Here is a 14401-nt window from a genome sequence, read left to right as displayed (position 1 = left end):
TCTTGTTGTACGAGGGAAAAACTCAGGCACTTGCGGAAGGACGGTCCGCTCCTTGTGCTGTAGTGCAGCGGACCCACAAGCTCAAGCAAGGAATGAAATTCCCCAATGACCAACTCTGTACTCCGACCCAGAGGGTACCCATACTTGGTCATAGAATCGAACGTATCCGAGTCAATGCCCAGATTGAAGGCGGACACAGTCTGGTGGTCCACGAACTCGAATGGTCCGTGAAGTGAGAAGGGGCGCAGCACCGACAACGAGGCATTTGCTCATTACCAAGTTCCCTTGGTGACAGGGAATCCACTGATGATGGAAACGAAGACGAATCTACCGATGGATATCTCAATGAGGAGATCGATATAGACTCATGCAGCACTGATAGTGAAGCAATCTTCGGCGATGATGCTTTCGACCGCTTTCTTAACGGTGCCCGGTACATACCTTCGAGTAGCCGCATGCAACTGCTGCAGGTCGCGCACGAGCTCTAAAACCCTACCTGGCCAGCCTGCAAAGTGAATGGGCCAACTTCCAGCACAGTATAGGCTGATATAGACAGGACTCCATCTTTGATAGAATCAGCGTCCTTCGAACTCTATTACGCATTGGGCCCGTCGATTCTCCCACGATGGTGGTCAGTCTGCCTGATCGCGAGGGGGCTTTGGCAGCCGCCCGTCGCGAAGCTCCCCTTCCCTTGACGAAACCGCAGGAGTCGTTGGTCGTTCTCCTTGATCGTGTCCGCGACGTCGAGTGGGTCTCCCATAATGATGTCGATATGACAAAGGAAGTGAAGCACGAGTCCCACCAAAACGCAGTCCTTCTCTATACTCGTGGTATTGAGACGGAGGAGAAGTGCGGTCATTGTGCGAAGGGAGCGGGTGGATGAGCTGAACTCACACATAGCGTCAGTTCCTCCACCACCGCTTCACCCTCAATTTTCGTCCCAATCATCGTCCTACCAACGCACCAGCCGTTTCACTTATAATGTCAGATTTACTTTCTGGGACCTCCGTCAGGGAGACCGCAGCGGAGGTAATTCTACGACCCGAGGAGATATCCGACATGCTTGGCTCGTCGTCGATCCTTTACGGGGCCGACGACGGTCTTGCAACAACGTTAGTAATTTGCAAGAGGATTATCCAGCAATCCTCCACCAAGGCGATTTATGAAGTCACATGGGATGGAAACCGGCCAATCCGGATCTCGTGGTCTGAATTGGCTGGACAGGCCTTTATCCTTACTCAATCTTCGCTGAATCCCAAGCCTTGAAGGACGCTGTGACCACAGAGGCTGCAAGCTTAACAAGGTGGGGTCACCATCAATATATCTTGTTGAAGCATGTGGCTAGGAGAGACTTTGACCTCATTGAGGCCAGGCGATGATGAAGAGCGGATTCTGCGTTTTTCTGCGTTGTTAGAGTCTTGAAGCTCCCGTTCTAACGCGAAGAAAAACAACCAGGACCTGTTCTTGTCGAGGGAGACATGGAGAAGTACAAATCGTACGAGCTTGAACGAATCATTAACAGAGTCAACACACAATCAAGCGAGGCAAATGGAAGGGAGAGGTCCAAACCGAATATCTTGTCAAGTGGCTCGGATATGGCGATGAGAAAAACCTCTGGCTCGACTCGTCTCAGCTAGATAGACAATGCCAAAGAGTTTGTGGCCGAGTTTGAACAACGGCGAAGGGAACAGGAATAATCAATTGACGCGTTTACATGTATATTAAACCACATCGATATTCACTATCTGCTTATCCAGTTCCCCAATGCCGGTCCTGGCTTGCCCAAATCTCAGCATTCACCACCTGCTCCCGCACGCCTCATGTTTACCATCTGCACCAACACCTCAACTTGCCTCCTTCTCTCTCTCACCAACCCCTCACGCCTCATTATCACCACCCCTCCCCTCAGCACGTTATCGTTTTTTCTATCAGTTTGTCGTTCTTCTTATCTCAGATCACCATGGCCGGAAACACTGCATCAAGATTGGGAAAGAGACGTACCCAGCTCGCCGAGGATTCGATCAAGGACGAGCTCCAAAGAAAGAATTGCCCACAGTGGCCCCCAGTTCCGAACTGTGGAGGTTCTGCGCATGGAACAACAATCACACTCAGGAGACGAATCAGTCTGACACATGAACTGTTCAACTACAGAGTTATGAGATAAGGATACCTTGAACTTTCGGTCCTTGGAAGTCGCACCCCTCACAGTGACCAGTCTAAGACCGTCTCAACTCTCATCCAGCAATTACCACGTCGAAAGAAAGGCCATGAAAGCGGTGTTTACACTCTGCTGGGTCAAAAACGACAGGGATATGCTGTGTATATTGGATGCTCTGACCAGCTTTCAGCAAGGTTATCCCGACACCGGACTTCTATTAAAAAGGGATATAACCGACATAGGGTTCATGTCGTTTTATCAGACCCAGACTGGGAAATCCATGAACGAATTTTTGTTCAGCAAAACCACAGCATACCAAGGGAGATCCTTCTCTTAATCGAATCAATCATAATGGTCTATGTTGATTCTATTGAGTCAATAAATCATCGAATGCATCCTGCTGGATGTGAACTAGGATTCAGAGCAATCCAGACAGAGCTCGGCCTCGGATTGAATGGTCTTTATCATCTACGTTTAACCCATTCTGTTTCAATCTTGAATACATTCGAGTGGGGTCTGCAACGAGTCCAACCGGATGAATGTGAGCGATGTGGTAACAGAAAGCCTTGCCTTGTACAATCCGCAAAATACGGACAGTGGGTATGCAAGTCATGCTATGTGAGGTTATGGCTTGCGGGCCTGTCACCTGAGGATCCCCAGGGGCAGCCATGCCAGTGGTGCAAACACAGCCCCTAGAGCCAACTACTATACTCTTTTAATAGTGGTTGGTACTGCGAGATGTGTAAACACACATACCAGCAATTGGGTAACTTCCCTGTGATTCTGCCCGCTTCCAATGAGGAGATCCAAACCAATCAATGTGAATGTGGCGATTGCAATAAAGTTGGTTTTGAAGTAAACATCATCCAAGTAGATGGCAAGCATCTATGCAATGCATGTTACGACCATTCAAAAGTGTGGGGGACATCTAAGGTGTATGTCCATCAGTTATATGATCGCTGTGCCTGTGATGGTTGTCCTATCACAGGCAAAGACCGCCTAAAGCATGTCCGCAAAGAGGACGGGCGTAGGATCTGCTCAAGGTGCCATCACCTTCTGAAGAAGGATAACCACCAGCACGACCACCCATCTGTGGAGCCGCCCAGAAAGCAGCGGGTACCAGATGATAGAGTCTGTGCCTGCACTGGTTGTCCCCGAAAGGGGCACGGCCCACGTTGGGTCGCCCAGGAAGATGGCATGTATATGTGTAACACATGTGATTGGTGGAACAAGAGGCACAAAGGCGAAAACCATTGGCATTCAGATGAGGTAAAACTAGCAGATCGGGTATGCCAGTGTCCTGGCTGCCCTAAGAAGGGCGCCGGTGTCTCGTGGGCAAAATGGCCTGATGGGAACTATGCTTGCCGCACATGCTCGGATTATCGGGGTAAAAACCCGGATAATTGGCAGAACCATGACCACTCGTTGATGAGGAAACGATGCCGTCGATAAGGTGGCCATATGTGTCGATGGGTGTGGGATGTTGAGCAGTTTTACAAAAGTGGGTTTGATTCGATGGGTTTTCTCCAATATAGCTAACGGATGTCAAAGATAGTTATTCAAGAGTTTTAATGATAATGCAATGCACTGCAAGTTCATAATTATTGTGCCCAACTGTTTGGTAACTCCTAAGGCACAGTGTCTTATGGAGATCGAAGCTTGATTCTTTATCTACTCTGGTATCCCCGATGTAGACCTCGTGATACCAATCTCAAATTTATGCCACAGGCCTGTTGGTATGAAACATTGGTACAGACGCCACAATATCCCCCTGCCAGGGATAACGGAGCGTTAAACCAAACAGTAAAACCAGAAGCGTGTTAAAATCAGTGGTGAGAATCAAACGTGACAACGACGATGACGAAGACGACGACGTGGACCGAGATGGACCCGAAGTCGGTACATGTAAAGGTAAAGACCGAAAGTGGCAGGTTCATGGTATCAGCATCGGGCCTGGCAATTGTGGTGCAGATATAGCTGCACCTCCAGCGTAAGATGTCTGTGGAGAAGGACCTGTCCTGGCTGGTGTCAAATCACTTAGAAATGAAAGCATATCAGACAGACCCCGTTTTAATCAGTGTTCATATGGGATCCCTACTTCAGCAAGTATCTTCGAATGAGAACACCTATGCATTGCTGTAATCATCGACATGATCTGGTATTTATATCGGAGAAATGCCGAGGATCCACTATCTTAGAATAGCCTCGGTCCATGAGAAACAAATGATTATCGACAGCCCACCTACATGACTCATTATCCCAGATAAATCATCTCATCTTCAGAGCATCATTACCATTCCATCTAACAAAATCACCATGACTATAGAGCATACAACGACCAACCTCGTCATCCTCGACTTCGACGGCACAATCTTCGACACCCGCGAAGCAATCCAACATGCCGCAGCCCTAACCTTCACCACTCTCCTCCCTGACCACGAAATCCCCTTTACCAAAGCCCGCCGGCTAATGGCCACCGGCGCCGGCCTGCCAGAGACCTTCCGTGCGCTCCACCCCGACCCGTCAACCTTCGACGAGGAAAAATGGGTCGCGACCTACCGCTCCCTCTACGCGACGCACGAGGAGAAATTCACGAAACCGTTCCCGGGTCTGCGCGAGCTACTGGCGGGCCTTCACTCGCGGGGAATTCCCATCGCAATCGTGAGCAATAAGGCTGTTCCTCCGATCAAGACGGCGCTGGAGCGGACGGGGCTAGCGGAGTTCGTCGATGAGATGCTCATCATCGGTGATGGGACGCCCGGGTCGAAGAGGAAGCCGGACGCGGCGAGTTTCACGGAGGCGCTGGTGCCGCGGTTGAAGGCGGTATACGGGGAGGGGTTTGAGGTGGATCCGGGAAGGGTTCTGATGGTTGGGGATACGATTACGGATCTCAAGTATGCGCGCAGTATCGGGGCGAGGGTGTGTTGGTGTCGGTTTGGACAGGGCGATCAGGAGGAATGTGAATCGTTCGGGCCGGATTATGCGGTGGATTCGTTGGCGGAGGTTCTTGAGATCGCGGTCAAGGAGTAGTGGACTGAAGCGATATACGGAGATAGACGATAGTGTTGCGTATTAAACATATGCCAAGTGGTATCTGCAGGCGCTCGCTGGGGAGCGGAGCAGCCTCTGAACTCGAGGATCGGTGCTGTGCTCTAGATACATGCAGATCGCCTTGCATTCGCCGCGAATCCTACCCTCTACCCAGGGCTGCCATTCGGACAGTGTACACATGAGGCCCATCCACTGCGCCAGGACCAACAGCGCAGGCGGGTCCCTCTCTCTCAGGAGTGCAAGGAAATCATTCTCCAGTCTGCCCATGAAAGTGGCGCATTGAGAAGCATTCTTCAGATTCTTTTCCAAGCCGGATATGGCAGCCAGCATTCTAAGAGGCTCATAGTACGGATTCGTTGATGGGGTGGTCGAGTCATCAACCCCACATAAATCAGCCAGGTCAGGGTCAAGACCGTCACGGCCCTGGGTAACTCCCTCATCGTATAACTGTACTTCTTCCTGGTGAGTCTGCTGAAACGCCGATGCCCAGATACTGGACTGTATGTACGGGGCCGCGAGATTGATAATGGTGCGGAGACCGCTCTGTAGGCAAAGCCAGTTCATTGCTCCGGGTGCGTTCGTCAGAACCCACGAGTCGGTAGGTTCGAAGCGATCGGGGCAGACGGACGTAATGCCCATGAACATGCAGGTTGACAGCAGAGCGTCCACATTTTGCGGGGAGACCTTTGATGATAGCGCGGCTTGATATGCTTTGATTGCCTGCTGCCAAAAGTAGGTTTCTGCAAGTCGCCATGTTTGATTCTGGGGACGGATCCGGCTGAGATGGAGGCTACCGACGCCTAGGATTGTGTACATTAGATGGGGACACTAAACACGTCAGTACTTGCAAGTATCCCCGTAGATAGGGACTCACTCCAAAGGCGACCCGAATCATATCACTCTTCATGACATGCCGTATGGAAGGATGGCCAACGGTGTCTGTTGAATGGTTCATGAAGTGCTGGAACGCTACGATTGTTATTGGTCGAGTGTCATTGGCCGTTTTCAGTGCGCCAATCTCAAGACAGTCAGAGTCTGTCGCCAAAGCCTGGTTGACCTTTGATTCCAGGTCCTTTAGCGACAGAGAGAATACGGTGCCATCTGGTTCTTTCATCGTCTGAAGGTCCTGACTTTGGGGATAGCTACAAGAAACTCCCAGCTTCTCGCATCGCCTGCAAAAAGGCCGAGTTTCGTCGCACTGTGTACACTCCTGTGAGTATACATTCACACTCTGTGGTTGAGGCTTACTTTTACTCTCCGCCGCTTACAGGTGATGCAGCCTGTGCGGGACTTTTTATGCGGTCGTCGGGCATGATACGGAGGTGACTGGGGTCTGTCAGGAGGCGGTAGACGGAACACGGTCTGCCATGAGCGGATATCGACTGAAGTCGGGGTAATAACCTGGGTTGCAACCATATTGTTGTTTGATGTAGAGAAGATTGTTGGTCACTCCAATCATCGCCACTCTGCCTCGCGCGAACGTCATGAGAGGGGATCATCCACATTATAGCGGCTCCAAAAACAATGGTAAGAGTGGGGTTCGAACCCACGAGACTCTCGTCAAGCGGGATGTTAATAGTGCTGTAGAGCACTCGCTTAAGCCGCTCGCCTTAACCACTCGGCCATCTTACCGCCTTAATCTGAGTAAAAAAATATTACGTTCGTCTTATAATCTGCCCGCTTATCACACTTCCTGTAGATATTAGGTACCTCTTCCGGAAGGGAAAATCTAAACAGCGTCCTTCGAAGCTCAAGATGATCGACGGTCAACCAGAAAAAGGTTCAAGTCAGGCCTCCAATAGACTAACGTAATCAGTAAGCGAGCAGCAGTCTCTCATCTCTACAAGTTCTATCATGATGTCATCCAGGATGGATTATTTGTCTGGGAAATCCAAAAGATGTACCAAGAGTATGGTGTGTTAAATAGATAATAATGGCAATCTATCCTTACTCACAAATGTATAGGACCTATTGTGCGGATCAATCTGTGTGAAGTCTATATAAAACACCCCTATTTCTATAACAAGATCTATGCTCCAGCCACCAGCATGTAAGATAAGGACCTAAAGTCCATCAAGATATTCAGCGCCCCCGGCGCGATAGTTGTAACAGTCAGCCATCACAAGCACTGCATGCGCCGGAGATTGCTAACGGCCTTCTTCTCAACACAGTCAATCAGAGGATCGAGCCTCTTATCCAGGAGTCGCTTTCAAAGTTCTTGGGTGCTCTTACTTCGTGCATACGGATCCAACCCTCTTCCCTGATCCAGTCAAGTTTCACCCTGAACACTGGATGCTCACAGCTGAGCGGAATGAGCGGCTTTTAAGATTCCTCATGACATTTAGCAGAGGCAACCGGGCCTGTTTAGGAATGAAGTGGGTTTGAATCATTTAATAAGAAAACTTTTCCTATCACCCCGCTAACTTTGGAACCCCCCAGCCTGGCCTATGCAGAATTATATATAACTCTAGCAATTATTGTCCATTAATTCAACCTGGAGCTTTACCAGACGACTGGGGAGGATGTTCATTTTATGCGAGACAAAGCGCTTCCGCAGGGCAAGGATGGTCCCTGGTGAGTCTGAGTGAAGGTTGTTGGTATTGCTGGCATAGGTAGCATCCAGTGCTCCTGCGTGAAGCTGTGCGAGTTGATTGGTCTTGTTATCAAGAAGGCAAAGCTTCCCTTCGTCAGATACCTCTACATCTGCACATTTACCACTGCACAGCAGACGTACACAGCTGTCCCAAGTTCTACAAAGATTTGATTATAGTCAATGACGAGGCTCTACAAGGGAGAAAAGTAGTAGTTGCAAAGAATGACCCACCATTAGGATTTATCAAGAAACACGTTCCTAGAAGGAAACAATGTCATGTTAAGTGAGAATGAACAATCCGTCCGTGGGCTCATCCATAGCTGAGCTGAGCCAAATGTCCAACATACTGAAATTTGCCATGTGGAATTACATTCCTTTGCCTGGAGAGCATTGTCACTGCTAGTTTACGTCGTTCCTTGTCTACAACAATCGCCATGTACAGCAACTGCATCATTGTGTGCCCGTAAACCTCGCGGCACATTGCGCTAGCAGATACAAATATTCTGCGATCAGCACTAACGACTTTGAGACTGATCGGCTAATCCCACTGCTTACTCCTTGTTAAAGAAGAGTCCGACAATCTAATTTGGAGCGAAGCCCTTGCCGTCCTCTGGATCCACCCCTTTTCCTAGGCCTCTCCTCTTCCTCAACCAAACACCATTCCTACATACCATGAGTAGCTTCGTGAATTCCTCCGAGCAGCGGAAGCACATAGATGCCGTTTTAAAGGAAGAGCTCGGGTCAACTTACCTCGGTGTGTAAGGGTTCTATGAGGCGTATTTCGGTAGTATCGAATATTTGGAACCATCCAGTGCTACCTTATTTATCTTCACCATACTCTTTGTCTATGGCACCTGGCGGCACCTTCGATCCGCAAACCGTCCGCCTAAACTTTATCCCTGATCGCATTGGCACTATTTGAAACGACTTCATTCTTAGAGTTGGTGACTTTTCTATATCGAAACGGGCTGTTTGCGGGTCGCGGTTGTCCAAGGGCCATTGTGACGTTTAACATGAGGGAAGGGAAGGAGGCCAATCCTGTTGTAACAGCGACTCAGATTCGCATTGTCTTACCTCGCCCTGTGAAAATGGAGGCTGGACCACGTCGCGTCCGTCCGCCGAATCTCTGCGGTTTTCTTCATTAATGAACTTCGCATGTGGCTATCACGAAACGCGTTTGATGAGAACCACCAGTGTATCCCGTTATTGTTAGTTACCCTGCGTGTCAATCAGTTCTTTTGGGCTGAAGTGCTACGGGATCAATTGGATGCACATTGCGATTCGAAGATGCTGGGCCAAGCATTTAGTCTTCTCTGGCTGGCTAAGCTCGTTGTGCATTGTGGATACGTTACGTTACAAGAGACGCACAGAAAATGCTTTGAAATAAGCAACGTTTAGCGTTCTATAGGCATTAGCAGCAGACCAAATGTATTTTCTTCTTATCAACTAAAGGGTTGTTGCACCATCCATTCCATTAGGGAACGCCCTCGCATATCGATCCCTGATCATCTGTTCTTTTGCCGTAGACCGAGGCTTAGCATCACATGTGAACGGCTTCGGTGCAAGCTCAAGTCCAGGCTGGGGTGATGAATGAACGTCAGCATTGCTCGTGTAGTTGAGGGGAAAGGGACTTACCTTCGCATACGAATCGATATCCAGACCACCAGTTCCAGAACCATCTTTCTTGAAGTTGAAAGCCCAAAGCAGATTCATAGTGTTCAGCATAATCGTCCGACGGGCCATCGACTCTCCTGGACAAACCCTTCGTCCAGCTCCAAACGCGAAGTTGTTCCGATAGCCCGTCTCGTCGACACCTTCTTTCGTGCCAAACTCAGTTTTGATGAACCGCCCGGGGTCGAAGTTCTCCGGATCGTCGTAGAACTCCGGATCATGAAATATACCGTAGGTATTCATGAAGATCGTGGAGTCTGCTGGGATACGATAGCCCTTGTAATGGACTTCCTTTGTGCTGACATGAGGGATTGCGATTGGCGAAATGGGTCTGAATCGGAAGACCTCATCGGTAATGGCGCGGATATACGGGACAGCTTCATAGTCATCCAATTCCGGCCAGCGGTTAGGACCAACAACCCTGTCGATCTCAGCTTGCCCTTTTTCCTGGACGTGTGAGTTGTTGATCAAAGCAAGGATAAAGGACTGGAGGAAAGACGCGGTAGTTTCGGCTCCGGCGTCCATCATGGCCGCACCCATGCCAATGACCTCGTCTCGGGTCATGCCAAGCTTCTCTTGGTTCGATATCAGAGTTTCGAGGTAGCAGCCCGTGGTCTTCCCAGATTTAATCGCACGCTCGCATTGTGCGTACAGAGAACCGTACAGCTCATCTCGAATTCCACGTGTTGTGTCGGCGAGTCGTTTCCAATACGCCCAGCGTTTAGGTACGTATTGCAGTGGCCAGAAGAGATCGACTGGAGGGTGGACGCCAGGATCGATGACTTCGTTGAGAAGCTTCACGGCTCGAAAGTAAGTCTCTGCATGTGAATTTTCATATTTTGTGATTCGTGAGCCATAAAGCAGCGTGCTCATGACAGACGCAGCCGTCCGGGAGATGTGCTGGAATGTTTTCCTTGGCTCTTCAAGAATATCATGCATAAAGTGCGAGTATTCAGCTTGTTGCGTTTGTAGGTGATTTTCCAAACTGTCCTTGGTGAGAAAAGCGTGGATTGCATTTCGACCATGCCTCCAGACCGGATTGTCCATGTTCTCGAGAACCATGAGAGAGCCATTGGTGACACGCTGGACGAGCACGGAACGAGGGCGGTTCCCGGTTCGTGCGCCGTTGTTGTCAAGGATATGCTTCACAGCTGCGGCAGAAGAGATGACGACGATGGTGCGATCGAGGATCTTGAGCGAGAAAATATCGCCAAACTCCTGAGCCCATTCCAAGAACCTACGAACGTAAGCATGAGTACTTTTTGAGCGTGGCTCTAACTCACTTGAGATGAGGGAAGCTGGTTGGAAAGTCCAGTGCGTTCCCAAGAATTGGAATTGTCTTTGGGCCTGGTGGGAAGTCCTTGTGCCTGCAGCCGACGGTGCGTAACTTGAGAATGAGTAGCGTTACGAGCACAGCGAGCGTGGCTCCAGTTGAGAAGTTGGACACTATGATGTCAGACAACGAGAAATTCACAAACCTTGGCTCCATCGTATCCATCATGTGGGTGGTGTTTGAAACCTCTTCGACAAAGTAAAGGTGAAGGTTGCGAGTGATTTCGCTGAGTTCTTTGTTACACAGCGTTATCAGCTAAGGAAGGCGCATGCTTTATATAAACTTTGCACCAGTGAGATGCGATAATGCACAACCACAATGCACAATGCAAACAGTAGGTGACCAGAACCACAATAGTCAAAATTTGGTGTGTCCATAGTGGCGTACGTGACGTGGCTTGCATAGAGCTAGAGATCACATTGCTGCGTGTCCGCTCTATTCACCGGGGCGAGCTGCCGCCTGCATTACTTTCTCACTGACCGCATGACGCCACGGTATTGTATCCCTTGATTGGGGCAGTAATGACATTACCTAGGTACATTTCGCGTAGGTCCATGCGCAGTTCCGTATTGGGATGCCTGTGTCCGATCCTTTCTTCTTTCTCTCGACCAGGAATGCAGAACGAGTCGACCTTTTCCATCTTTACCACGCTGCCCGTTGTTATGGACCCAAACCCCTGTGGCGTGAAGCGTGAGCATTGCGATTGGGCTGGCGGAGAAGGTCGAAGCCGACTAAAACTTTGAACCCAGACCCTGCCCAACTGGATAAGTCAGTCGGTGCCTTGGTGACCACTCGCTTCCGCAAAGACTGCCGGACGGCGGACCATGCCTGCCAGCAAGGACCGCCCTTGCCGCAGCCTGTGGTCGCACATCGTCCGCGCGCGAAAGTCAACCCAAATCTGTACCATTAATAATTACGGATTTGGCTCGAGCTGTAATGGATCAATATTGATAGGTGATGTGATTCCAACTTCTGTTGGAGCACGAATGCAAGTAGCAACTTTTACTGCAGTGAATACGTGCAATTGGCCTATGCAAGGCAGCCGACGAACGAGAGCACTAAAAGCCCTCAAGAACGAGCTATCGTCGTGGAAAAGCCAGGGGCGGATGCAGCTTCAAAGAATAGGAGCCACCGGGATCTCCCCACTGGCACCTGTGTTTCCCTGGTAAACTGGATAGCGTCTTTAGCAGTACAGCTGGACCTAATATCTGTTCTGGATAAAGATAAGAACTTCAGACCTTTCCACATTGCTCTAATATCCCTTTCCTCAAGACCGCTCCCACCTTGGAACTGTCCGCGGACGTTATACATGACCAAGACGATAAAGCTCACGGAAACATCAATACATAGTATACCTCGTACCTTTATCATCATCGCTTTATTCCATTGTCTCTGCGTAAACAACAATGGCAGACAGAATCAGACACGCATGGCAAGGCTCGACCTATTTCCCTGCAACAATGAGGAATCTCACTGGTACGCTTAAGCAGTTACTATTTTACCTTCTTAATTATCTAAGATCTTTTCTACCTGCTATTCTTAGTATCTATTAAGCTTAACTAGTCTAGGCTTTAGATCTATATTAGAGTCCCCTTAGAATGGTTTAAGCAGTAAGATATAGAATATTAGATGTAGCTTATAGAATTATAGTAGGAGCTTTAGCTTATAGGCTTATTTACTAGTAGGTTTACTAATCTAGAATAGACCTATTTACTAATAGTCTAGCTTCTTACTAGGTCTATCTATATTAATGTTCCTTATACATAGCTAGGCTGGCCGTTGGGAAGGGATGGGAAGGGAATGGGAATTCCCACTACTAGTTCCCCTCCCATTTTGCCCCTAGTCATGGGGAAGCCTATCCCAATCCTTAAAAAAATTAGGATTCCCTAATTAATATGGGAATCCTATATTAATTTCCCATCCTATTTTACTATAGGATTTGGGAGCCCATCCCATTTAGATAAGCTAGGGAAATCCCATGGGAATCCCTAATTTTTTAGGGATGGGAAGGGAAATCCCATAGGATCTATGAAACCTTAATTTATGGGGAATATACCCCTAAAAATAGGTATTTTACCCTACTTTTACCCCATAAATTAAGGTTTGGGAAGCCCATGGGATTTCCCTTCCTATTCTAATATTACCCTATGGGAATCCCATCCCTATCTCTAAAATAAATGGGATTGCTAATTAATATAGGAATCCTATATTAATTTCCCATCCCATTTTCACTATAGGATTTGGGAGCCCATCCCATTTAGATAGACTAGGGAAATCCCATGGGAATCCCAAAATGGGATGGGAAATTAATATGGGATACCCATTTCCTAAAGGGAGGGAATTTCCCATGGGATTTCCCTCCTACATGGCCAGCCTATACATAGCATAACCCATTCACTAACATAGAATATTATATTAATATAATTCTAGTTATAGTAACACTTCATAGCTTCTTTTACTATATTTAGTTAATTTAATAGGAATTCCCTTGTGGCTTAGAGATCTTCCATATATATGATAGTATTTAGATTAAGATTATTAGTTATTTATAGAATATTAATCTATAGTTCTAGTTTATAGCCTATAAGTGCCTATACTGGTGGGATTCCTAGCACTAAGTATTTAGAATTATTATAGATAAACTAAGTATATAGTAGCCATCTTATCTAATTATCTTAATAATAGTTAATATAGATGTAGAGATAGTATTCTAATATTTAGTTTTATCTTTCTATCTAACTATTAGTCTATAGATAAAATACTATAAATAAGCAGTATTTAGTAGCTAGTAAGAAATATAGGCTAGACTAAAATACTAATATAAATAAGGATCCTTAGTTACTGATAAGGTTTTATAGCATTCTAAAGTGTGATATAAATCTTATATAGATTAGTTTAGTAAGGTTTTCCACAGTTATATCCTTCCTAGAGAGATAATAGACTATATATTTAGTGTATATATCTACTATAACTAGAATTAAATTATAGACTTTGTTTTCCCACTATAATAGTAGTAAATCTATAATAAAATCTATAGTAACTTAGTCTATTAGCTTTTCTAGGACTAGTAAGGGTTATAAAAGTCTATATAACTTATATCTATATACTATAATTTGCTAGCAGACTATATATTATTAGATATATTCCTTAATATCTATAGTAATACCATACTACTAATATTAGCTTTAGATAGTATTTAAGGTATAATTCTCTCTAAAATATCCACCTTATAGATTACTATAATTTTAATAGAGAATCTCTTATTAAATTATAGGCACCTTTAGTATAAATATATAATTCCTAACCTAGAGAAGTCTATCTTTAAATCTTAACTAGGGTAAGCTAGCTTACTACTCTAGAATTATTTCTACTATCTTATATAGTACCTTAATACATCTTAGGTATTTAGCCTATGCCTTATATAGTAGGTCTACTATAGTTAGTTCTAATTCTAAAGTATAAGCAGTCTTATGCTATATAGTAGCTTTAGCTATAATATATAATACTAGAATATCTAGAATATCTATATTATTATTAGTATAGCTTTAGGGGGTATTAACTATTAGGGTCTACTATTAGCTTCTAATTCTATACT

At 46.8% G+C, this 14401-nt stretch overlaps 5 protein-coding genes and 1 non-coding gene across 6 annotated transcripts; 3 read left to right on the top strand and 3 right to left on the bottom strand.

Moving 5' to 3' along the window:
* Positions 1 to 625: 625 nt before the first annotated feature.
* Positions 626 to 883, top strand: Aspvir_008422 (uncharacterized protein; the record flags this gene model as incomplete). Its single annotated transcript, XM_043271592.1, has 2 exons — positions 626 to 631; positions 653 to 883. The coding sequence occupies 2 exons, from the start codon at positions 626 to 628 to the stop codon at positions 881 to 883; spliced, it is 237 nt and encodes a 78-aa protein (XP_043127527.1).
* A 3591-nt stretch (positions 884 to 4474) lies between these two features.
* Aspvir_008421 (HAD family hydrolase) lies at positions 4475 to 5188 on the top strand (the record flags this gene model as incomplete). The annotated part of the gene is made up of 1 exon (XM_043271591.1): positions 4475 to 5188. One exon carries the CDS (start codon positions 4475 to 4477, stop codon positions 5186 to 5188), a length of 714 nt encoding a protein of 237 aa, XP_043127526.1.
* A 42-nt stretch (positions 5189 to 5230) lies between these two features.
* Positions 5231 to 6625, bottom strand: Aspvir_008420 (Zn(II)2Cys6 transcription factor; the record flags this gene model as incomplete). The annotated part of the gene is made up of 3 exons (XM_043271590.1): positions 5231 to 6037; positions 6084 to 6407; positions 6458 to 6625. The coding sequence occupies 3 exons, from the start codon at positions 6623 to 6625 to the stop codon at positions 5231 to 5233; spliced, it is 1299 nt and encodes a 432-aa protein (XP_043127525.1).
* Positions 6626 to 6734: 109 nt separating this feature from the next.
* Aspvir_008419 lies at positions 6735 to 6841 on the bottom strand. The gene has a single exon. It is a non-coding gene; the product is annotated as a tRNA-Leu (tRNA).
* Positions 6842 to 9248: 2407 nt separating this feature from the next.
* Positions 9249 to 10971, bottom strand: Aspvir_008418 (cytochrome P450; the record flags this gene model as incomplete). The annotated part of the gene is made up of 2 exons (XM_043271589.1): positions 9249 to 10710; positions 10757 to 10971. The coding sequence occupies 2 exons, from the start codon at positions 10969 to 10971 to the stop codon at positions 9249 to 9251; spliced, it is 1677 nt and encodes a 558-aa protein (XP_043127524.1).
* A 449-nt stretch (positions 10972 to 11420) lies between these two features.
* Aspvir_008417 (uncharacterized protein) lies at positions 11421 to 11716 on the top strand (the record flags this gene model as incomplete). Its single annotated transcript, XM_043271588.1, has 2 exons — positions 11421 to 11496; positions 11556 to 11716. 2 exons carry the CDS (start codon positions 11421 to 11423, stop codon positions 11714 to 11716), a joined length of 237 nt encoding a protein of 78 aa, XP_043127523.1.
* Positions 11717 to 14401: the final 2685 nt, after the last annotated feature.

Source organism: Aspergillus viridinutans, assembly GCF_018404265.1.
Source record: "Aspergillus viridinutans IFM 47045 DNA, scaffold_6, whole genome shotgun sequence".
Taxonomy (NCBI): Eukaryota; Fungi; Ascomycota; class Eurotiomycetes; order Eurotiales; family Aspergillaceae; genus Aspergillus; species Aspergillus viridinutans.
Note: the sequence above shows the minus strand (reverse complement) of the source record. Positions and strands in the feature narration are given on the sequence as shown.